Source organism: Centrocercus urophasianus, unplaced genomic scaffold (assembly GCF_019232065.1).
Source record: "Centrocercus urophasianus isolate 14NV4802_14NV808 unplaced genomic scaffold, USGS_Curo_1.0 seq_41, whole genome shotgun sequence".
Classification (NCBI taxonomy): Eukaryota; Metazoa; Chordata; class Aves; order Galliformes; family Phasianidae; genus Centrocercus; species Centrocercus urophasianus.
The window spans coordinates 1,655,649-1,678,060 of record NW_024884989.1 but is presented as its reverse complement, the minus strand read 5'-3'; the positions used below and the strand labels follow the sequence as shown (position 1 = coordinate 1,678,060).

The 22,412-nt window shown below is 42.1% G+C and overlaps 1 protein-coding gene across 5 annotated transcripts in view; it reads left to right on the top strand.

Annotated features, from left to right (window-relative positions):
- The window catches only part of MYH10 (myosin heavy chain 10), a 93,140-nt gene that overhangs the window by 52,345 nt on the left and 18,383 nt on the right, over nucleotides 1-22,412 (top strand). For all 5 annotated transcript variants that reach the window (XM_042833368.1, XM_042833372.1, XM_042833369.1 and 2 more), the window contains 17 exons: nucleotides 3,848-3,911; nucleotides 5,497-5,595; nucleotides 6,540-6,683; nucleotides 6,973-7,068; nucleotides 9,861-9,979; nucleotides 10,391-10,543; nucleotides 10,949-11,122; nucleotides 12,752-12,925; nucleotides 14,105-14,219; nucleotides 17,720-17,913; nucleotides 18,262-18,383; nucleotides 18,688-18,757; nucleotides 18,855-19,015; nucleotides 19,620-19,728; nucleotides 19,811-19,942; nucleotides 20,845-21,051; nucleotides 22,269-22,406. In XM_042833368.1, the coding sequence (XP_042689302.1) occupies nucleotides 3,848-3,911; nucleotides 5,497-5,595; nucleotides 6,540-6,683; nucleotides 6,973-7,068; nucleotides 9,861-9,979; nucleotides 10,391-10,543; nucleotides 10,949-11,122; nucleotides 12,752-12,925; nucleotides 14,105-14,219; nucleotides 17,720-17,913; nucleotides 18,262-18,383; nucleotides 18,688-18,757; nucleotides 18,855-19,015; nucleotides 19,620-19,728; nucleotides 19,811-19,942; nucleotides 20,845-21,051; nucleotides 22,269-22,406 (2,271 nt within the window). The remainder of the gene's footprint in view (nucleotides 1-3,847; nucleotides 3,912-5,496; nucleotides 5,596-6,539; nucleotides 6,684-6,972; nucleotides 7,069-9,860; nucleotides 9,980-10,390; nucleotides 10,544-10,948; nucleotides 11,123-12,751; nucleotides 12,926-14,104; nucleotides 14,220-17,719; nucleotides 17,914-18,261; nucleotides 18,384-18,687; nucleotides 18,758-18,854; nucleotides 19,016-19,619; nucleotides 19,729-19,810; nucleotides 19,943-20,844; nucleotides 21,052-22,268; nucleotides 22,407-22,412) is intronic.

Sequence of the window (22,412 nt, the reverse complement as noted above, 5' to 3'; positions counted from 1 at the left end):
GGATTTATAATATCAACAGGTCTGGCTGCCCAGTAATTCTTTGTTCCGTTGCTTGAATCCATCAAACACTGCACTAACTTAACAAAGATACTTTTCTTCATGGAAGTCGTTAGCATCTGCTCTGTATTACGTTGAAGTCTGCACTGCCATCGTGGACATAATCGCTCAGATGGCTCCAGCTCTCTTTTTGTAAAGGAGCAAGTTTAATGCACTCCAGATGGTGTCGTCTTTATGTTAAAAAAAAAAAAGAAAAAAGAAAAAAAAACTACTCATAAAATCTTTAGCAACAGGCATTTCAAAATCCGACTTGAAAAATGTGTCCTCCCACAAAGTGGGAACTGCTGTTGTTCAGCACACACGGGCCTGACAGTCTAAGGCTGTTCTGATAATCCAGATAATACTGAAATGAGGCTCGTGTCAAGGCATTTTCTTCTTCCCTCTCCTTGACAAAATGCAGTGTTCTTCTGTATTTCCGGAAATAAATTCTGGAGGTTGCAGTGGATGGGAAAGTGGTCTTTGTTGGGTTCCTATTCCAGCACTGAACGCTGCTTTCCCCCTTGTGTGGTTTTCAAGAAGCTGTGTACTTCAGTGCTATAACAACAGTGTAAACAGAATTTGGTTGTTAGATACAGTAGTGGTGGTCATCCTACTGATGAGTTAAAGATTTCACAGCAAGATTTGCCTGAGCTACAAGGATATTAACATCTTGCCTCATGGGAGATAAGCTAGAGAAGCAGCCCATCCCGTGCAGACTTCAATGGGAGCTGAATGTCGAGGCTGAGGGTGTGTGGGTCTCCTCCTCTGTCTGCCTGCATTGCCTCCCAGTTAGTTTCATTCATGGAACTGGGGACTGGCAGCAGAAGTTAAATAACCTCTAAGTGTGAAATGGAGTAAAGCAGTTGCTAATTATGCCAGAAAAAGCTACGGGCTAGACATGATGTAGTGCTTCACGTTTGCTTTCACATGAAACGTGGCAAATTCAAGCCGTGTCCTTCTGAACAGGATTTGTCATCAATTATGTGTGTGAAGCTGTCCGCTGCCACTGCTGACACAGGTGCTGACACACGTTCCATCTAGCCAACGGGCTGTATTTCACAAAGTGCCAGTTTCCCCATTGTAACAGTTACAAGCATAGCCTTCTGGACTTGTTACTGCACAAAAAATTAAGTGCTTTAAGTTGAGCCTAGATATTCTCAGAAACATGAATTCTATTGCTGCTCCATGACAGGATGCTTGAAAACGTGCCCCACTCTTTACCGCAGCTCTGACTTCCCAACCACACTGCAGGTTAAGCAGCAGGGGCAAGCACTGAAGCTAATTCATAGTATTCCAACAGTTTTAAGAGAGCTTTGAGAACTCTGTATTAAAAGCTGTAGAAAGTAAGGCTTCAGCTGGTTTTACGTCTCTTTCGGTCCCTGACGTGGCTGGGTGAGAAGCATGCTCAGCCTTGTGTGCAAGTCTCTGACATGACTGGGCTTAACTGGGAAAGTTGAGAAGCTGAAGGTGTTCTGCTAAGTTGTAATTATTTGAATGACTTTGGTAATGTGTGCAGGTGTTGTAATAGTGCAGCGTGGCAATACATTCCAAGAACATCAACTACAGCGAGCCATCATTAGAACACATCTATTCTCCAAGCTTGTAGAGTGGAATTTTTAATGTGGAAATCAGTGGTGTGTTCCCTGAGCTAAATAGATCTGCCAAACAGGAATTCTTTAACATACCAATAAACCAATAATAGCAATAATCTGCCAGACCTGAGGTTTGTGAGGATTTGGATGCTGCATATCAGCAAACTTTCAGAAATCTGTCTCTTTTCACAAGAGGTTGGTAAGTGACTCTCTGCAGCTGTCATCCAAAGATGCACTTTGGTGGCTGTTAATAAACTGCCATTGATGCTCGCTGTGCTCCAGAACCTGTTTCTACGTAGGTAAGAGTATAGACACTGGATGTGATGAAAACAGAGATCCTGATGTGGTTGCTGAGTGTTCCCACCGGTTTCTTCACATTTGCAACCAAGGCAATACTTTACAGTTTGTGCTTTTGAAACCTGTAAGTATGGCAACAGTACTTTTAGAAGTGGTCCAGCTCCAAGCCAGAGGCAGTGGGGAACATTTGTGGCTGAGTGACAGGCCAGCCTACTGATGTGGCTTTAAAGTGTTTTAATTTGGTTGGACTCTGATACCTGATGTAAAGCACTCACTCACAGCCTCCTTCTTCCCAAGATCCACTGTGTGTGTGGGAAGTGTGATCTGTATCACAGAATCATTAAGGGTGAAGAAAGATCTCTAAGATCATCACATCCAATTGTAAGCCCATCACCACCATTCCCAGTAAACTACGTCCCTCAATGCCATACCTGTGTGGTTCCTGAGCACAGCCAGGGATGGTGACTGCACCACCTCCCCGCGCAGCCTGTGCCGAAGCCTGACCACTCTTACAGGAAAAAATGTTTACTGATACCCAGCCTGAACCTCCTCTGGCACAAACTGAGGCCATTCCCTCTCATCCCATCACTCTTACCTGAGAGAAGAGGGCTCCTGCTGCACCACAGCCTCCTGTCATGGAGGTGTAAGGGAGCAATAAGGTCACAGCCTTTCCCTCACCCAACAGGCGGATGACCTGGTCACAGCAGGAGGTCGGGTCGCTCAGACAGGAACTTTGTGAACCCTGTTGGCTGGGCCTGATCCCCTGGTCATCCTGAAGATAGAATTGTAGAATCACTCAGGTTGGAAAAGACCTTGAAGATCATCGAGTCCAACCACGACCTACCCAAACTACCTAACTAACAGCCCTCCACTAAATCCTGTCCCTGAGCACCACATCCAAATGCTTTTTAAACACATCCAGGGATGGTGATTCAACCACCTCCCTGCGCAGCCCATTGCAGTGCTGAACAACCCTTTCTGTAAAGTTTTTCCTGATATCCAACCTACACTGGCTCAGCTTGAGGCCATTTCCCCTCGTCCTGTCACTAGTGAGCAGAGACCAGCCCCACTCTGCTGCAAGCACCTTTCAGACATTGGAAGAGAGCAGTAAGGTCTCCCCTCAGCCTCCTTTTCCCCAGACCGAACAGCCCCAGTTCCTCCAGTCTCCCCATAGGCCACATTCTCCAAGCCCTTCACAGCCTTGTTGCCCTTCTCTGGACCTGCTCCAGCACCTCCATGTCCTTTCTGTACTGAGGTGCCCCAAACTGAACACAGCACTCGAGGTGAGGCCTCACCAGTGCTGAGCACAGGGCAGGATGATTTCCCCAGTCCTGCTCACCACTCCATTCCTGATCCAAGCCAGGATGCCGTTGGCCTTCTTGGCCACCTGGGCACACTGCTGGCTCATATTCAGCCCACTGTCCATCAGCCCTTTGTGGAGAAAAGAAGATGTACACTGAAAAGAGGAGTCTGTTCTTTCTTTACAACTGCTAGGGAAGAGAGGGTGTGAAGAGAGATAGCAAGCACCCTAGTTGTGGAAAAGGAAGAGTTGTGATGGTTGAGGTGGGCAGATAAAGCCTACGTGGGTTACAGCCTGAAGATGTGGGGATGGGTACATTTAGTATAGCAGTGCTGAGCTTTTATCACTTAAGGACTTTTGTCAACAGGAGAACTTGAGCTTCTCTCTTAGAAAAGTCTTTCATAAGTCTGTCTTACAGACATACCTAAAATCTTAGTGCTTTAACCTTCAGAAAATGTTCATGTGCATAGAGACGTGGTTCAAGTGATGAGTGCGTTGAATGGAGAAGATTTCATTTTGGCTTGTGTGAAATGCCTGTTATTCAATGTGCAAATGCCGTTGTTCTCAAATAGTTGTCATAATCCCAAAGTAAGTACTTAACAAACATATCTTTTCTCTACAGGGCAAGTTCATTAGGATTAACTTTGATGTTACTGGTTATATTGTTGGGGCCAACATTGAGACGTGTATCCTACTTAATGTCATATCAGCATTGGAATGCAGTGAAAGGTTACCTGATTTCTGCAGTCATTCCACCGTGTCCATCTCTTCCTTCGTTTCAAAATAACTGATCAAGTATCAGAGTCAGCATGCTTCCTTATGCTTAGAAACCGGATATCCCAGCGTTTAACGCTCTGAAATCCGCTGGATTTTCTGGCCAGCCTTAAAAGCAGGGTATGGGAAAGTTAAGCAAGTTATTTCGAGTGTTCTCACTCTGTGACAGTGGTGGAGGAATACACTGCTAATTAAAATTGCCCACACTACTGTGCCCAGTGCTCACTGCCCTCACTGCTGTCTGCCAGGAAGGAGGAGCTCAGCAACAGCCCTGGCACTGCAGGTGTCGTTGTACCAGGTCAGCTTCTGGTGTCCCAGGCCTTCTGGATAGCAGGCAAGGCCAAGTAACACAAGACCTACTAGCAGTTAATGCTGAAGCCTAGTTTAGTTTTAGCTTTGAGGCCCGTTTTTATTTATGACTGCCTAAAAACAAGTGAGAACACTTACACTAAAAGCCTTTCTCAAGTGGTTTTGTTTATGCTAAGGATGTGTATGTAAACTTTTTTAGTCTGTTTAGACTATTCTGGGGGAAATAGCAGCAGGGTGGTCATCAAGTTATGAAATCAAAAGCTTTGGTCAACAATACCTTGTGAATGTTATTCATAAACAGCAATATAACTCAGCTTTCATTCTGTGCCTACAAGTTAACTGCTTCATGTGAAGTGCAGTGTGTGTTTGCTGCTCCACAGAATGTGATTTCCCAGTAATGCTGGGGAATGCCTACAGTTAGTTATTCAAAATACAGTTTAATGCTGAGTGATTTTCTTTCTCAGTTCAGTATTTAGCACAGCAGTGATGGCAGCTGTTGCTTTTATGAAAATGCAGGTAACTGTTTTGCCTGGGGCTTTGTGAGGACAGGAGGACTTTGCTCTTAGGGAGTTGTTTTCATGGCAGGATCTGCCTTTGTGTCAGACATTTCAAGTAGGATATCCCATGTCTGTGTTACAGTTTGGGACATCAAAATGTGAAAGCATTAACACCTTGTGGCAGCTTATTAGAAGTTACCTGCTGCACATGGTTGAATTTGAAAAGTGTTTAAAGGCGATGGAGAATATCTTATGAAAATGCTGCCTTGTGAAATTGATAAAAGTTCTGAATGCACCTCAGCTGAAGTACTGCAGAGTTCAGCAGCTGCTGGGTTTTTGTTCTTAGAGTAGCACTGCCATCCTCAGAGAGGAATGACTGAAGAAGAATGGCCAGCTCCCCTCTCACTTAGGCTCCAGTTGATCCATTACAGTGGTTGTCAGCTGCATGCAGCAAGGAGATACAGGCACCATCCAAGCAATGAGTTTGCTGCAATTAAAGTGAGCTTCTATCTGAATTTGAAACCCCTCATTGAGCGTTACTGAAAGTTTGTGTTGGGTTTAGTCCTGTCATTACTATGAAAGTCCCTTTTGCTCCTTGTAGAATTACATAGCCTGCTTTGAAAGAGTTCTGTTTGCACAGGATGTTCTTTTTACCAAAAAATGTAGAAGATCCTTGACTAGCTGTGATCAGACCTGCTGGAGAAGTCTCGCGCTGTTCGCCAAGCTAAAGATGAGAGGACATTTCATATCTTCTACCAGCTGCTGGCTGGAGCAGGAGAGCACCTCAAGTGTAAGTGAAGATTCCCACTCTTTGATCCTGTTTCTTCTGTGTCCTGAGTTTGGTTTTTTGTTAACACAATAATGTTTGAACTGTTGTTTGGTCTTGAAACTGAGTTTTGAAAGAAGAGCAAAGGAAAAGGCCAGGTGGCTTTATTTTGAAATAACTTCTGTGTTCTGTCAAGCGTGCTGTCAAGCCACAAGCAGATGGCTGCTCCAAGGCAAAGTCCGCTTCGGGCAGGGTGGTGGCTTCGGTGTCCGGCCAGGATTCACTGAAGTGAAACTGCAGCACTTCTCACTGATTAATAATGAATCCTGCTGGCAGTGACAGCCAGACCCATTCCAACAGCTCCTTCTAACTGGGGGGAACAGCAGCCATTTTGCCAAAATACAACGAAACCCCGAGGCTTTCTCCACCCTTTGCAGTACTGTGTTGATCCTCTTTTTCTTTGGTACCTGGGAATTCCTGCTAGGCTGTGAGAAGTGAAGCTGTATGAAAGCACAGACTTCTGAGAATTGATCCATTCCTTCTATGTAAGAAAAATTTGTATTTGACATTTCTGATGTGGTTATCATCAATACCAAGCTCCACTTCTGCCAGTATCTGTTAATTTTCAATAGAGATGCTTGTTTTGGGATACTTTAAATAGGAATTCATGATCGTGGTAGACCTGAGTAAGGTGATGTTCTTTTTACAGGCATGATGCATTAAACAGCTAGTGTAGGTTGCTACAGACAGAAGCAAGAATCCCAGAATTTCTGCTTTTAGAATACACTCTGATGTTTAGAGTTTTAAAAAGAACGAATTACTAAGCTGGTATGGTGACATGCAGTCATATCTGAGGAACTTTATTTTTTTGTAAAGCATGGGTTATTCCTCTAGTGAAAGCAGAGCACAAGTGGGTGTGAATAGCAGTTATTTAGCTTGTTCTTCTCTTCTCCTTCCCCCCAATACAGCTGACTTACTGCTTGAAGGATTTAATAATTACAGATTTTTATCCAATGGCTACATCCCCATTCCTGGGCAACAAGACAAGGATAACTTTCAGGAGACAATGGAAGCAATGCATATCATGGGCTTTTCACACGATGAGATCTTGTGTAAGTTAAACCTCTTGCATTTTTAAAGTGTACTTTTTTCTCTCTTGCACACACTCACTACGTTAGCCACCAAATTTAACATTGCTTCAGTATCTTGACAGCCTGCAGCAAGCATTTGCTCAACATAAGCTTACAACTGAGTTAAAACCATTTGCTAAAAAGTGTAGTACGAGCTTCATTTCCTTTGTGAACTTGTACTTCAACTTTGGAAGGAAAGTGTCTTAAGAGGAAAAAATTGTGAAGCTGAGCCCTTTTCAATAAACTGGTCTGTATGTCTTTGTTGATACAGCAATGCTGAAGGTGGTGTCTTCAGTGCTACAGTTTGGAAATATTTCCTTTAAGAAGGAGAGAAATACTGATCAAGCTTCTATGCCGGAGAACACTGGTGAGTGGATTGCATTTGTTTGGCTTCCATTAACTAGAGCTGGGGTTTTCTTCCTATCATTTGTTAGTGCATATCTCTTGGAAGTACAGAGCAGTCTTCTGAGCTTCCTTGCTGAAGTTTTGTGCCAAAAAGAGGCCATGATAGTGATGGTAGTAGCCAAGGGGCAATTAGTAAAATTCTCTTCCATTCTTGTAATACAGACAAATTTAGGTATCCATCAACAGAATTTATGTTGTTTGCATTGCTTTAAAACTTTGGATAAGCATTTCAGTTCTAGTCTTGTTTATTGCTATCTACAAAGACTTCAGCACTGGGAGAAAGTGCGTGCTTAAATGGAGTTGTTTTCTTTGGTTCTTGACAGCAGTTTGCTTGCCAATGATAAGAACCCTTGAGCCAAGCACAACTTCCATAGTGAAATGGGGGAACTTAAGAATGCTTTGTTTCAGAAAATCTGGTTTCTAAAGTGGTATGGTAGTGTGACTAGAGACGAAATTCTCTTTTAGTGCCTTCACTGTAACGCAATCAGCATTTTCAGGAATTCTTCCTTCATTAAGCTGCTGAAATGGTTGTCAGATTTTTAACTTAGTTCTTAAGTTCTGGCCTTCTAAAAGTTGTGGTGGAAAGTCAGCTTTGAGAGCTGCCTTCAACGCACAGAGCGGGAAGAAGAATTCACAAGACCTGCTGCACACACACAGCTCAAATTCTCGTCCATCTTGTTCCATAATTGCCCTAATTTGCTGTGCCTGCTTCCTGCTTGTGGTGTCCAAAACTTGTGTCATTCCCCAGCAGTGGCCTTCTGCCCAAAGTGTTCCAGCAGGCAGGTATGGATTACAGCTGGGTAATCATTGACTTGGCATTTGGCTGGCAGTTTGCATTTGGGGTTTTTCAGGGAGAGAAAAAGGTTGGGTGTGGGATTGGTTTTTGGGCTGAGGCAACTCAATGGAGTTGGGTTTTTTTTTCCATTAAAAAAAAAAAGGGATCTACAAAAGAAATAGATGTTTCTTCTTTCCTGACCATCTTCACTTTTGCTTTATTACTATCAATTTTGGACATTATATCCAATATTGTACTTAAGAATTTTGATATATTTATGCTGTTGAACAGTTGTAACACTGGATATAAAATTCTGAATTTAAAAGAGAAGATGCTGAAAAGCTCAGCTGGGTAGTTGAAGCCTCTGGCTGTTGTCCTGCGTTTAAGAAGTGCTGTGTTGGTCTACTTGGTGATTCTTACCACATCTTTTTGAAGGCACTTTTTGAAACTGATCTTTACCAGCTTGTCATCTGTATTGTCACATCTCGCTGATGGCTTTCCTCAGTGTCCTGCAGAGAACTGATGGTGCTGAGTTTAGGTGTGTTTTGAATAGGCTGGGAAGACAATTGTGTGGGTGGTGAAGCAACCTGTATTTAGGGGAAAAAAAGTGGAAGATTTTACCCGGTGTCATTGATAAAGGTATTAAATAGTGCTGATCTACTTCTCTTTGGGTTTCCACCTGGGTGTCAAGCAGTTGACTGCAATGCTTTGAGTTCTACCCTCCGGCCTTTTCCTTGTCCACCAAGTGAACCGTGCATCATTTCCATGCCTCTCCACTTCAGGGACAGGGATGCCGTGCAGCACAGCATCAAACACTGTGCAAATCCAGGTAGATGGTGTCATATCCCTCATCTACCAGTGCCATAACGCCATTATGGAGCAGATCTCAGACATGATTGCCCTTAAGGAAGCCGTGCTGGCTGTCACCAGTATGGCTTCCCTTAGGGCATGTCGTACCTGACAAATGTCCGTGCATGCAGCTAAAGTGAAGGCAGTGCTCTGCTTGTGGTGCCACGTGAATTTCACCACAGCTGTGTTTGTTTTAATTTGTAGGGACAGGCAGAATCTTTTAAAGGAAGCGGTGTTTTGAATGCCACCTGAAGAAAAATATAGAGGAAGCTTTTGTATGTTGGTATCCAGATCTACTTTTAATGAGGATTTACAAAAACAGCTCTTTTTATTTCTATGATAAATCAATGAGGTGCTGGATTAGAAAGCTGAGGGTTTGAAACAACTTCCTGGACAGTGTGCAGGGCGTCCTGCTGCAGGGCAGCACTTACCAGGCCTAAAAATATCCACAGTGTCAACTTCATTTTTAGAAATCTGGAATCATAAGCACCTAACCTGTTGGAAAGGTGGTGTGGAAAAAGGATTGGTGCGACAAAAATATGCAGTGATGGTGTGAGTGATGCCTAATGTCAGATAACAAGGCTGACATCAGGAGTTTTTGCTGTCTAAAAGTGAGCTGCTCTTTGCTCAGTTCGAAACTTGACTGTGTAACACGTTGTACAGTGTGCTCCATATGGACTGTAATACAAACATGCATAGCTTTATGCTGACACCTGTCTGTACTGGAAAGGTTTGTAAGCGACCTTTAATAAGATGGAGTTGACGTGTGGCATCATGCTGTGTTCTGTTTTTTGTTTCTGGAGGTGAAAATGTTTCCACTCAAGACATGAGGATGTGTCTGCAGGCAGTGGTCTGCTGCAATTTCTTGAGCTCTAGCATTTTTCACATTTCCTTGAGGGAAGTCGGGGTCTTTCTGTAGTCACTTGTACCAGCTTTTTGAAGTCCTGCAGACCTGGGCTCTGCAGTCGGGTCTGTCCCCAAAAGCAGTGCATCTCCCTGACAGCTACTTTGGACAGCTGTTCAATTCTTAAGCCAGCTCATCGAATGCCTTTATTCAGCAGCTTGCTTCACCCGTGTTGCTGGCTGCTGTGCAGGATTTAAGTGCTGACATTTGTTACTTTTATACCCAGTCGCACAGAAACTCTGCCATCTGCTGGGAATGAATGTCATGGAATTCACCCGGGCCATTCTGACACCGCGCATCAAGGTCGGCAGAGACTATGTCCAGAAAGCCCAGACCAAAGAACAAGTAAGTTTGGGTACTGAAAATTAAGTGACAGAGTGCCCCATCCTGGTTAGCTTTTAATACAGAAAGGCGGTATTAAATGTGTACTGCCTCCAAATTTAAATTTAGTTTTCATTAGATGTTCTTACATGGTAGAAGTCTGTGGGAGACTATGAGGAAAATCTTCCTTTTCCTTGGCCTTCTGCTGGTTTCATCATTTCACTTGTTCTTATCAAATGCATAGAGGTCTTTTTATGCAGCAGTTTAAAATGACATCTCAGTAACTTTGCAGAAACCTGCTGCTTGTTTTCATTCCTCAGTGGCGTTAACTCCATTAAACTTCTTTTGTTACTCAGCCATCCTTGGTAGCATCCGTGTCTGTGTTCTTTTGATGACTTTTCCAGAGTCAATAAATCTTCCTGTTTGAATTTTCAGGCAGACTTTGCAGTGGAAGCTTTGGCAAAAGCCACCTATGAACGCCTCTTCCGCTGGCTCGTTCACCGCATTAACAAAGCTTTGGACAGGACCAAACGACAGGGAGCATCTTTTATTGGAATTCTGGATATCGCTGGATTTGAGATCTTTGAGGTACTTTACAACTTTAACCAGACTTTCTTTTCCTCTCCACGTTGCTGTGCGTTCAGGCTTAACTGTAGAACCTCTTAATGCGTGCATGTTCCAAGGCTGCAGGAGGGCTTTGTGTTTTGTATTGCAGTGCTCTGATAACCTGAATGATAGTGCCAGGAAGTCACACTCTGGTCTAAACCATTCTTCTATGTGTATGTGATGTTCTTGTATGTGATGGTTTGACAGTTGTTTTGCCTATGACATGCTAGTTTCATGTATGAATAATCCTTTTCCACTTGTCTCTACAGCACACTTGAATGCTGTGTAGTTTGGGGAATTGCCTCATGAAGTAATTTCCATTTTTACTTCCAAATGTGATAAATATTGACACTGAATTAACGTTGCTTCCTAATGCTCTTTTTGCAGTTGAACTCCTTTGAGCAGCTCTGCATCAACTACACCAATGAGAAGCTTCAGCAGTTGTTCAATCACACGATGTTTATCCTGGAGCAAGAGGAGTACCAACGAGAGGGCATAGAGTGGAATTTCATTGACTTTGGACTGGATCTGCAGCCTTGCATTGACTTAATCGAAAGACCTGTGAGTTTGTGCAGTAAAAATGCTCTAAGACAAAGAGATTCAACCTGGGGGTTTGTTGTTTAATGCCTGCAAATTTATACAGAGATATTTTGAATAGCAGTTGCAGAAAACAAGTTAATTTGAAGGATGGGTCCAAAGACTAAAATACCATGTATTAGTAAAAGGATTTATCCTGAAAGGATTTTGCCCTGATGTCAGCATAGAGCACCGTGGTATTAAGCTACTATTTTTACACGCTTTCCCTTATACTAACAAAGACTTCAGTCCTGTCACTTTCATGCTAAACCATGGCAGTGCATTATAGAAACTTTACTGTGCATTGGTTAGAAGGCCCTGTAAATAGTTCAGCAGTGTTTTAAAGGTGGTGTTACCACAGTGTTTTTATGTTCTGGTTGCCCAATATATGGAAGCTTAAGGCTTTAAGCACAAGCTGGATTCAGGAGTGGGCAGGGGTAACAAAGATCACCATTCCTAGAAGGTTTTCTCTCTTTCCACATTATAAGTAAGCCATCAAAATTATTTTGAACTTTTTAATTTACACCATGATGTTGTGGTTACTGTTCTGTACATTCAGCTGTGTGTCTCGGGTGCACAAAGTCATCACTGCTAACAATTCTGTGCATCCTGAGAAGAAGAGCTGTGCTCTTTGTTTGGTGCTGTTCAGTTTTTTCTTTGTGTTGGAGTAGGAGAAGGGAAGTCTCGTTTCAGTTATGACAGTTCTGCTCTTGAAATGCAAAACTTTGGAAAGTTTTGTCTCCTTGGAAGGTAAAATATCTTCCACAAAGGCTGGGGAGTGCTTTCAGTATTGCAGATGTTAAGTGAATATCCTATCCTCAATCCAAGTGCATTGAGTTACAAGAAGTAGCTCTTAAAGCAAATGTTGGTACTGTCCTAATTTTTGACACCTGAAATATTTTATGTCACGCTGTAGGTAAATATAAACACCTCTTCAAATGTGTTAGCTTCATGTTCATTAGATGCTTTAGATATACAAATATTTATGACCAGTTTTTCCATTGCATTCCTGTGTGCATCACTCTGTCTTCCCCGATTCTGTCAAGCTTTTCTGCAGCTGTACAGCAGGTGTTGGTTCTTCCCCACTTCATTTTAAGAACAAGCAAACCCTCGAGCAGGGTGCAAAGTGAGAGCTAAGCCTGCTGGATCGTTCTGGGTGCTGCTACTGCATATCAGCACAGGGGTTGGTGTGGTGGCTCAATACCCAGGGGTACTGAGTGCCTTTGGGGGATAATGATCTGCAGTTTTGCCCACATTAAAGCATGACAGTAACTGCTGCAGAAATAATGAGTGTGCTGCTGTGTACACACACGTTGCAGAGATGTTTGTATGGAGCTCTGGAGGTCATCTATTCCAGGCTCTGCTGAAAGCAAGGCTCTGGTCATCGCCAGATCATGTCAGCTGTTTGTGAGCACATCTCCATTGGAATGAATGGATGGAACCAGTCACAATGTCTTCGTGGAACTAGATTCCCTCACAGTTTGCTTTAATTTAAATCAAGTGTGAATCAGCTGGACACGTTTTTATTGCAGCATTCAGTGGGGTGTCTTAAATGCAAAATATTAAGAAAATAAATGTGTATTAAACGTGGACGTGAATCCATCTGTATTTCAGGCAAACCCTCCTGGTGTGTTGGCGCTGTTGGATGAAGAATGCTGGTTTCCTAAAGCTACTGACAAAACATTTGTGGAAAAACTGGTCCAAGAGCAAGGAACCCACTCCAAATTCCAAAAGCCAAGACAGCTGAAGGACAAAGCAGATTTCTGCATTATTCACTATGCAGGGAAGGTAAGAGAGTGATGTTGAGAACTTGGTTAGAAATGTTCACTTGGGGAAACTAATATGAGGTGTAGGTACCTAACTGAAGAAATACTTGTGCAGGAAGGTGGCCTCATTTTATTTCCTTGGGCATATTCAGAAGCACTCTGATGGAACTGTTGTTACCACACAGCAGATAGCAGTGATATATATTAATATTAGATTAAAATTTCAGTTCCCTTTAATTTTGCTGCCAGTTCTTAAAGGTGAGTTTCCTCAAGGTTAAGAGGAATCTATTCTGAATATCTCTGCAAGTTGATGGAAGTGCTGTAAGGCTGTGCCAGTGCTAACTTCTTCACTTGTGTTCCCTCCATTCAGTGGAAGGCTTTGCGTATCCCTGTTTATAACTTCATCTTTACTGTTGATTCAGTCTTTGTATTTCTGCTGGGGGATGGAGATCAGAAGCAGAGTGAACAGGTCCATGGGGTAACCATCCAATTCTTGACAGCATTTTGTGGAACCTCCATGATCATGCTGTCTGTACTGTAAGGCCCTGCTTGTAAGCAGATTCATGATTAGCTAAGCTTAGTCCTGGTACTGTTTGTTTGCTCTGATTTAGAAGAAACTAACTCTGTGAATTGAACTATCCTTTAAATTAAGTGTTAATAGCTGTTATTATCTGTTCGGTGTCACTGCAGCCGACTGGATAATTACAGTAAAAAGTGAAATAAAGAAATTGGATGTGTTGTATCAATATCTAAAATATTAGCTTAGAAACAATCAAATCATCATTTACTGCAGTTCATAGTAAATGAGCTGTGAAATGAAATATTACCTTTAGGTAATCAAAATGAAGTAAAACATCTTTGTACCTGACTACAGGGAAGTAATAGATCTGAAGAGGAGTTCAGCTGTGTCACACTGAGTGGGTGTTTGTGATACTGACAGTGCATTGCATCAACCTTCTGGGATAGGAGGCATTTCTCAGTTATTAACCAGCATCTGTGTGTCCTTCTGAAATTGTTTGTAAAATATCTTTTCCTGCAAGAAATACAACAATGAAAGGGTTTATGTAGAACTGCTACATCACAGTAAAAATCCTCATTTTTCAGCACATTCTTAGTTGACTCTTGAAACATTTATCTGAAGTAAATGAAAAAGTGAGTAAAGATAATATGCTCTGATTTATGGCATTTGGCTGCTCTGCAGGTAGACTACAAGGCAGATGAGTGGCTGATGAAGAACATGGACCCACTGAATGACAACGTGGCGACGCTCCTGCACCAGTCTTCTGACAAATTTGTTGCAGAGCTTTGGAAGGATGGTAAGAGATGGTGCTCTGAGTACGACTGGTTAGAGCCTTCTTGTGGACCAGTACCTGTTTCTGTGCCTGTGATCTCCTTACCCTCATCTGTACATTGTAGATACCTACGTTTTCTCTGTTTAGCACCAGAGGTACAGAAGAAGCTGCGTGGCTCATATGGTCTGTGCACATAATCCCATTTCTGAGTAGCTGCTTCTCATATTCATTATTTGAAGAGATACTCACTACTTGTCAACCTGTGTCAAATTTTATCTGTAATGTCACATCCAAAACTCTTAATTTGACTTGCTGCTTTGAAGTTCTGTATATAAACAGCTGCAGTACTACTTGCTATTAGCAAAGTGTCTCATCTTATATGAGCACCAGCACAGTGCAGTGGTGACTAATACCATGGGAAGCAGCATTTCCTACAATAAAATCCATTAGCAGTCATGCTAGTGCTTAAATATTGCATATTAAAATCAGACACAGTATTTTTCCTGCATAACTGCACATTGCTGTTTAGATAGTTTTATGTGCACTCTAGCTTTAAGTATTTCTTGCTGTTTTCACTGAAATAATCCTAGAAACAGCCAAATAAATACTGAGCAGGGACTCCTCTAGTCGCTAACATCACAGTGTATTAATAACAATATGCTTATCACATAATGTCTATAGTTGCTTACTCCAGGAAGAAAATCAAGCTTATAAGATAAATGATGCTGTAGGTTTCTTCTGGGTTTCCACCTTCTCAGGAATACTGGCTTGGCTCAGCTGCAAAGAGGTGTTCATTATATAATGAATACATATAAAGAACTTTTTGGTGGAGGGTCTATTCCTTTCCCTTTGAGTACATGCATAAAAACGAGTGTTTGGATCCGAATATTCAAAACCTGCTTCCACAGATGATTGAAATGTGCATGGAATATATTGTGGCCTAACAGCCTTCATAGCACGATTAAGTCTGCTTGCAATTGATGAACCTGTTCTGTATACTAACTGAAGTGTCTTATGTATCTGCTCTTCTGTCTTTCTGTTTTTGCTGTTTCTCTGCCTTAGAGATTCAGAATATTCAGAGAGCCTGTTTCTATGACAATATTACTGGTCTTCATGATCCACCAGGTGAATGGATGTAAAACCGTAGGCCTACTAAAGGCAGGGCTGTTGTATCTACAGGAAAACCATTCTTGCTCGTAGGCTTGCATGAACTTTTCATTTCATGCTCTATTTAGGTATACCTCCACCAGGCCGATGTTCTGAGTGCATATCTATTCAGTTGCTGCTGCATACATATAGCATCTATATTTTATGCATTGCAGATGAGAAGGTTTGTTGCTTCCTGGTTCTATGTTGAGATGCAGAATTGCTGCTTCAATAATAATTCTGGTAGCTCCAAGTATTTGAGACAATGCATAAGCTATATGACACTATCAAGCTTCTTTCTGCAGTCCAACATTGACAAAACTCTGAAAAGCTGTGGGACGTAGATTGTGGAGGGGAGGTGAAGGATCTCATAAATAGAGTGCTGCAGTGGTGGTAGTCAATGAGAAGTTTCTTTTAGATTTGATGGAATTGTCCTTTTACTAAAAACTTTGTGAAATGTTTCACTTTGTGGAAGTTGCACTCTTTTTTTCCCCCCAAAGTATTGAAATCAAACCATTTAACTACTTCTTAAAAAAAAAAGAAGTATTTAATCAACCTCTTCCTCATCATTCCCTTGTTCCAGTTCCCAAGTTTTGAAGCACGTGAAGTCTGTGCATTCAAGCCTTCCCATTTTTACTCAGAGCCCACTGTTTTCTGTACACTGCATGCTGTAGGAGGTGATATTTCCTAAGGTAATTACTAGACAGTGTGAGTTGAGAGACCTTTGTCTGTGGGTGATCCCAGTTGTGCTGTTGGATAACTGCTCTTGGCCTGAGCTGAGATGCATCTTTAAGCTTCTGTGAAGATGAGCAGCCTCAGTATAGTTGGTGAGAGACACAACAAGAAGCACAGTTAGTCTTCTACAAAATTGAAACAGCCCAGTGTCTCAGAGATGCCAAAGGCTGAGTGGGGTCCAGGCATCACTGGTGCCTGTTGGGTGCTCCATTCTGATATACTACAAATTAAGCTGATGTGTTCATCTTCTGTAAGGCTGCTTCCAGTAATTTCTCTCCCACTTCTGATGTAGAACTCAGTTCTGCTTGAGAATAAACATTTGGGATGTGATCTTATGAACAATTTTCCACCTACTTGCTCTTAGCTTTAATAAGCACCTTTGGTTCTTGCATTTCCAACTGCCTGTGGAAGATGTGGGCTCTGCACTACATGAGACTTGCAAGTGGGTATTCAAACTTGTTGCTCTGTATGTTTCAGCCCTTAATTTTCCAGCTTTGTACAGACCTTTGAAAACCAGATGGGTTCAAGTATGAAACAAAATACTGTAAATACTGATTAGTATATACAAAACTAATCCTGGTAGCAATTCCCTTTGCTTTGGTTTGAACGGATGTGAAGATAACCCAACAAAAATGTAAAGCCTAGATATAGCTGCTTCTTTCTGGCTGGCCAGCTTGTATTTTCTGGAGAACCAACACATCGTGTGTTTCTGCTCAGCATTAAGGACCCCAACTATTATTAAATGCTAAGCCACCCCCTTCTGCTTCTGAAGCAAACTGTTGAACTGATTGTTGACATGAATGTGGAATCCCATTTTTGTTCATATTTTGGCCGTAAGGTCTTACTGCTGGCAGTCAGATTTGCCATTTGTGAAAAGGAACAAACAAGCAACACACCCAAACAAAAGAAACCAACAGCAGGGAGATCCTCACCCAACATGTTTCAAAATCAAGGAAAAGAGTTGTCTCTACTCTGGTACTTCCTGGCAGCTTTGAGGTGCTCTGTGTCCAGTTTTCCTGTGGTTAAAGTGCTCTTTTGGCAAGGGAAATCTTTTCAGGTAGATATAAAAATTGAAAGAATGATTCAGAATTGCTCACTAGCGAAAGTCTGGCAGACAGGTTTTTTTTCCCCCCTCTTGTCACTGGAATAATACTATTTCCATCTCTTCTGTAAGTCATTCCTTTCTCTTCTTTGAGTATTCAGTAATAGTCGTGCTTAACAAGTATAGTTATCCGACTCTTCATTTTGAACAGCTATGCCCAGATAACTAATTCCAAATGGTCAACCCAGAGGTACTTCCTGCTGGAGGAATTCTAATCATTTCCAGTTCCTAGGCAACAGTCTCTCTTCTGACTGTGCAGGATGTGTGTTTACTGGTCATGTAGAACTGCAAGTAAAGAGCTGGATGTTTTAGTAGGTTCCTACTAAAGCTACACTACTCTGCTGTATAAGCTTGTGGCTTCTGGTTCCACTGCTTCTGCACAACGTCCCTGGTACATGCTGACTGCCTTGCCTACTGGTGGCATCTCCTGTCATTTGTCCCACAAAGCTTTTGCTGCTGCACTGTTGCTCTTCTCTCTTCGCATCTCTTTATCCTGACAAATATTAAGGTTCACTTCACTGTTTTCTCTTTGCCTTCCCAGTGGATCGTATCGTGGGTCTGGATCAGGTCACTGGCATAACAGAGACTGCTTTTGGCTCTGCATACAAGACCAAGAAGGGCATGTTTCGTACTGTTGGGCAGCTGTACAAAGAATCTCTCACCAAGCTGATGGCAACGCTCCGAAACACCAACCCCAACTTTGTTCGCTGCATCATTCCAAATCACGAAAAGAGGGTTTGTGCTCCAGTCCACTCCTTGAATTCTTTCTCTTTGTTAGCGTTGGATTTATTCACGCTGTCCTCATCTTCTCTTTGAAATCAGAAGCCAGGCTTTGAAAAGCTTTCCACACTGACCAAATATGGTTTGGGCGACCTGACCAAGTGGGAGATGTCCCTCCTTGCCCCGTGGCAAGGAAGTTGGAATTAAATGGTCTTTAAAGTCCTTTCCAGCCCTATCTCCGTGGTTCTATGAAGAAATATCTTCTCAGTATTCCCAATACATCCCTTATTTAGATAGTTGGCTGAGAAATTTAAACTGAATAGAAATTAAAGTGTAAAAATCATGTTTGTTTTGTTTATCCAGGCTGGAAAATTAGATCCACACCTTGTTCTAGATCAGCTTCGTTGCAATGGTGTTCTGGAAGGAATAAGGATTTGTCGACAAGGATTTCCAAACAGGATTGTGTTCCAGGAATTTAGGCAGAGGTAAGAATACATACAGTCTGCTGAGGTTTTTATTTTTAAGATGAAGTTCCTTGTTAAACACTTGAAGGGGGGGAACAACATAAAAAACAACACAGCTGAAACAGAATCCAAAACAGTTCTTCTGAAGTGGTTTGAACTTAAATGCTACAGGTTTACTCTAAAGAGAACAGATAAGTGAGAGCAACCTAAGCTGCATGTCTGGAGAGTCTCCTTTGCCACACACTTGTTGACTGTAGCTTTATGGCTTTATAAAAATGTTACTGGTTATTGGTGAATGTAAATATTTGTTACATTTGCCTTGAAGGTATGAGATCCTTACTCCCAATGCAATTCCAAAAGGCTTTATGGATGGCAAGCAAGCCTGTGAGCGCATGGTAAGTGTTCATGCCTGAATATTGTTAAAATGTTGAAAAGTTGAAACAAAAAAAATTGTTGTTAATGTAAAAATGATGTACATTCCTGTCCATTTAGATCAGAGCCTTGGAGCTGGACCCCAACTTATACAGAATTGGACAGAGCAAGATCTTTTTCCGAGCTGGTGTCCTGGCACACTTAGAGGAGGAACGAGACCTGAAGATCACAGACATTATCATCTTCTTCCAGGCAGTCTGCAGAGGATACCTGGCCAGAAAGTACGTGTGCTTTTGAGACTGGCTTTTCTTGTGGTCATCTTAAGCCTCTTTGTTAGGGAGCTGGGCTTCAGAGTTTCCATCTGAGGATTTTTCTTAAGAAAGCATGTTGCTTAAAGTATTGCAGTTATGTCCAAGGCAAGTAGGTCACTTTTACCCACCCGTTCTAACAACAGCTGCTTTTCTTAACCTTACCTGTGTGGCACATGTAGCTGTTTACAATTTAGCTACTGACTGCAAAAATCTCTCCTCCTGCTCCTTAAGTTCTCAGAAATACTTTGGAAAGCTGTTTTTATTTTTAAATTAAAGAAAGGTTCGTTGTTTAATTCACACTTTATCTTTTTGAGGACAAAGTCTGTTAACAGTAAGAACAAACAGCTTTTATTGTTATTGTTCTGAAAGCAGAGACTCCAGCTCTTTCCTAGCCTTTTTAATATAAGGAATGAATACTCATAAGTCAGATAGTCACCCAAACTCAAAAATAAACCTTTTATGGTCTACAAGTGTTCAACGGTTGGATAACCTTTAAAACAAGCAAGCAGAGCCCTTGACAGATGCTTTATTTAGCTGTATTTAACATTAAATGTTTTGCTTTCTCTGTCTTCAGGGCCTTTGCAAAAAAACAGCAGCAACTGAGTGCACTGAAAATCCTGCAGAGGAATTGTGCTGCATATTTAAAGCTTAGGCACTGGCAGTGGTGGAGGGTCTTCACAAAGGTTTGTTACATTCTGTCACTTTCTCTGACTTGAGTAAATAAGTGAATGCAGATTCTCACGTGTTCATTTTGAATCTTTGTAGGTGAAGCCTCTTCTCCAGGTGACTCGCCAGGAAGAGGAACTTCAGGCCAAGGATGAAGAATTAATGAAGGTTAAAGAAAAACAGACAAAAGTGGAAGCAGAACTTGAGGAAATGGAGAGGAAACATCAACAGGTTTGTGCCCCAATCAGCTTCTAGGGTATGGAATTTGTATTGCAGTACCTTCTGGGTGAGGGAGGCATCTGTGATCAAAGCACTGTTCTCATCAGGCAGGTTAACTGTTTTCTTAACACTTGACTAAAAGCTGAAAGCGGGAGATAAAAGCAAAGCATTCCTTCAGGAATAGAGACAGCGTATTGAAAAGAAAAAAAGGTGGTTCTGTTGTCATTTCCTGGTGTTTGGAAAACCTCAGTAGCAGCAGCAGCTTTTCCATCTTCAGATACGTTTTCAGGGTGAGGTACTTCCATCGTGTGCCAGTGCTGCTTAAGGCACAGGGAAACGATTACGGCAGTTGCTGGGCAAAGCTGAAAATGAATTTATGGTAAGACTGATACCAACTTGAAGAACAGCTGAAGGAGTATGTCAGTGGAGGCAGACCTGTATTTGTCACTGTCATTTGAGGCATGCTATTACTGTGGTGTGGATATCTTGAATGGGGGAATGTTAATTCATGTTTACACAGTGTTTACACAGTTTACACAGTGACTGCAAATACCAGTTCAAACACACTGCTCTGCTTCTCTGCAAGGCCAGTCCTGCAAAACAGGCACTTCCCTCCTCTTTGTGCTGCTGGTAGAACGGGGAAGTGGTGCAAGTGTCCTGCTGGGGTCTGTGGGGGGTGGGGACACAAAGGAATGAATATTGCTGTAGTGCTGCTTCTAGGGTTGGTGCCTTCTGGCCTGTGCTAAACCCTTGCTAGAGATGTTCATTTTTGCATGTGGACCAGGGAGTCTTGAGCTGGAGCAGAACTTGACATTTAGGTAACTCTGTAGTTGCCATATGTGTGTAGTCTCTCATGAAAGACTTCAGAATGTGAAGTTGCTACTGCTCTGCTACTTTTTCCTTAATATTTGCAGCTCCTAGAAGAGAAGAACATCCTTGCAGAGCAGCTACAGGCTGAGACGGAGCTCTTTGCAGAAGCTGAGGAGATGAGGGCTCGCTTGGCTGCCAAAAAACAAGAGTTGGAAGAAATTCTCCATGACTTGGAATCCAGGGTTGAGGAGGAAGAGGAAAGAAATCAAATATTGCAGAATGAGAAAAAGAAAATGCAGGGCCATATTCAGGTATGCTTCTTGGTAACTGGAAATGGAAAAGAATACAAAGGGAGCAGTTAAAAGGGTGGGAATGCTTACTTACCATCTCCACAGTATGGAGGAAGGTAGATCCTTAGCACCACGTGTGGAATGCAGTCAATTTGATTCTTTATTTCTTCTTACTGTCTCTGTAATTCCACAAGTATGAGAGTGAGGGAAGAAGGAGAAATGTAAAAAATGCAGTGTTGGATTTATTGCATGTTCAGGTGGAGGATTGATGGCAGCAAGCACTTCCTGGGTGAGCAGGAGCCTGCAATGGCTGCTTGCCTGCTTTCTTCTGGAGACTGATGGGATGATACCAGTTCTAAGGGAAATGTTTCTTTTCAACATAAATGTAGTGAAAATCCTTTAGCTTCTATGAAAGAAAGACAGCTTCATCTCCCTTGAGTTGCTTGTTTTCTCTGAAATGTTTGAAGATGAGTTAGATGTTTCCTTTTGGACATCTGGGGACTTCAAAACCTTTACTGATTGAGGGGTTCCCCAAGAGCTTAACTGTCTTTCAGCAGAGTACTTGGTGGAGAGACAAAGCCCACCTCCCTCCCTCTTGATGCCCTTTAGTAAGTATCCACGGATGAACAGGAGCACAGTACATCACTACTTTTCTGCTGGCATCGAGGTACTTGTGCCAATCTCAAAGCCATTCAGTTGTAGGATTGAGCTCTAGATTCATACAGAAATCAGAAATCAGCTCTAGATTCATACAGTTTACTGTGTAAACTGGTGTCCTGTGGCATCTTTTCCCCACCATGTGTGCTTTTATACCCTATTTGGATGCAGTATCCTAGGAAGTTGTTGACGTGCAGCCCAACCTATCTTGGTTGTAATTAATAGTGCTGGGTCCCATTTCCCCCTGTGGTGGATTGTTATTGTATGTGAAGAATTAGGTAGGTGAAAGATTGTGGTGGAGTGAGAACACGTTTCCTAGGCAGCATGCTGCAGCCAAATCTAAAATACAGAGTATAAAGGATTCCACCTGTGTCACATGACACTTAATTTCTTTACCAGCTTGCTGATAGTGTAGCTGAATCTGACAAAGTGAAAGTATTTTTTTTTTTTAGTTTTATTTGGGGCAACTGTTTGCTTTTTTTTTCCAAAATAATGTATTTTTTCCACTAAGTAAAAGAAGAAAAATATTAACACATGGGTAATCTGGAAAATACACACATGCAAATTGCCTCTCTTGCCAGGACCTGGAGGAACAGCTGGATGAGGAGGAGGGAGCTAGGCAGAAGCTGCAGCTTGAAAAAGTGACAGCTGAAGCTAAGATCAAGAAAATGGAAGAAGAAATCCTACTGTTGGAGGACCAAAATTCCAAATTTTTGAAGGTGAGG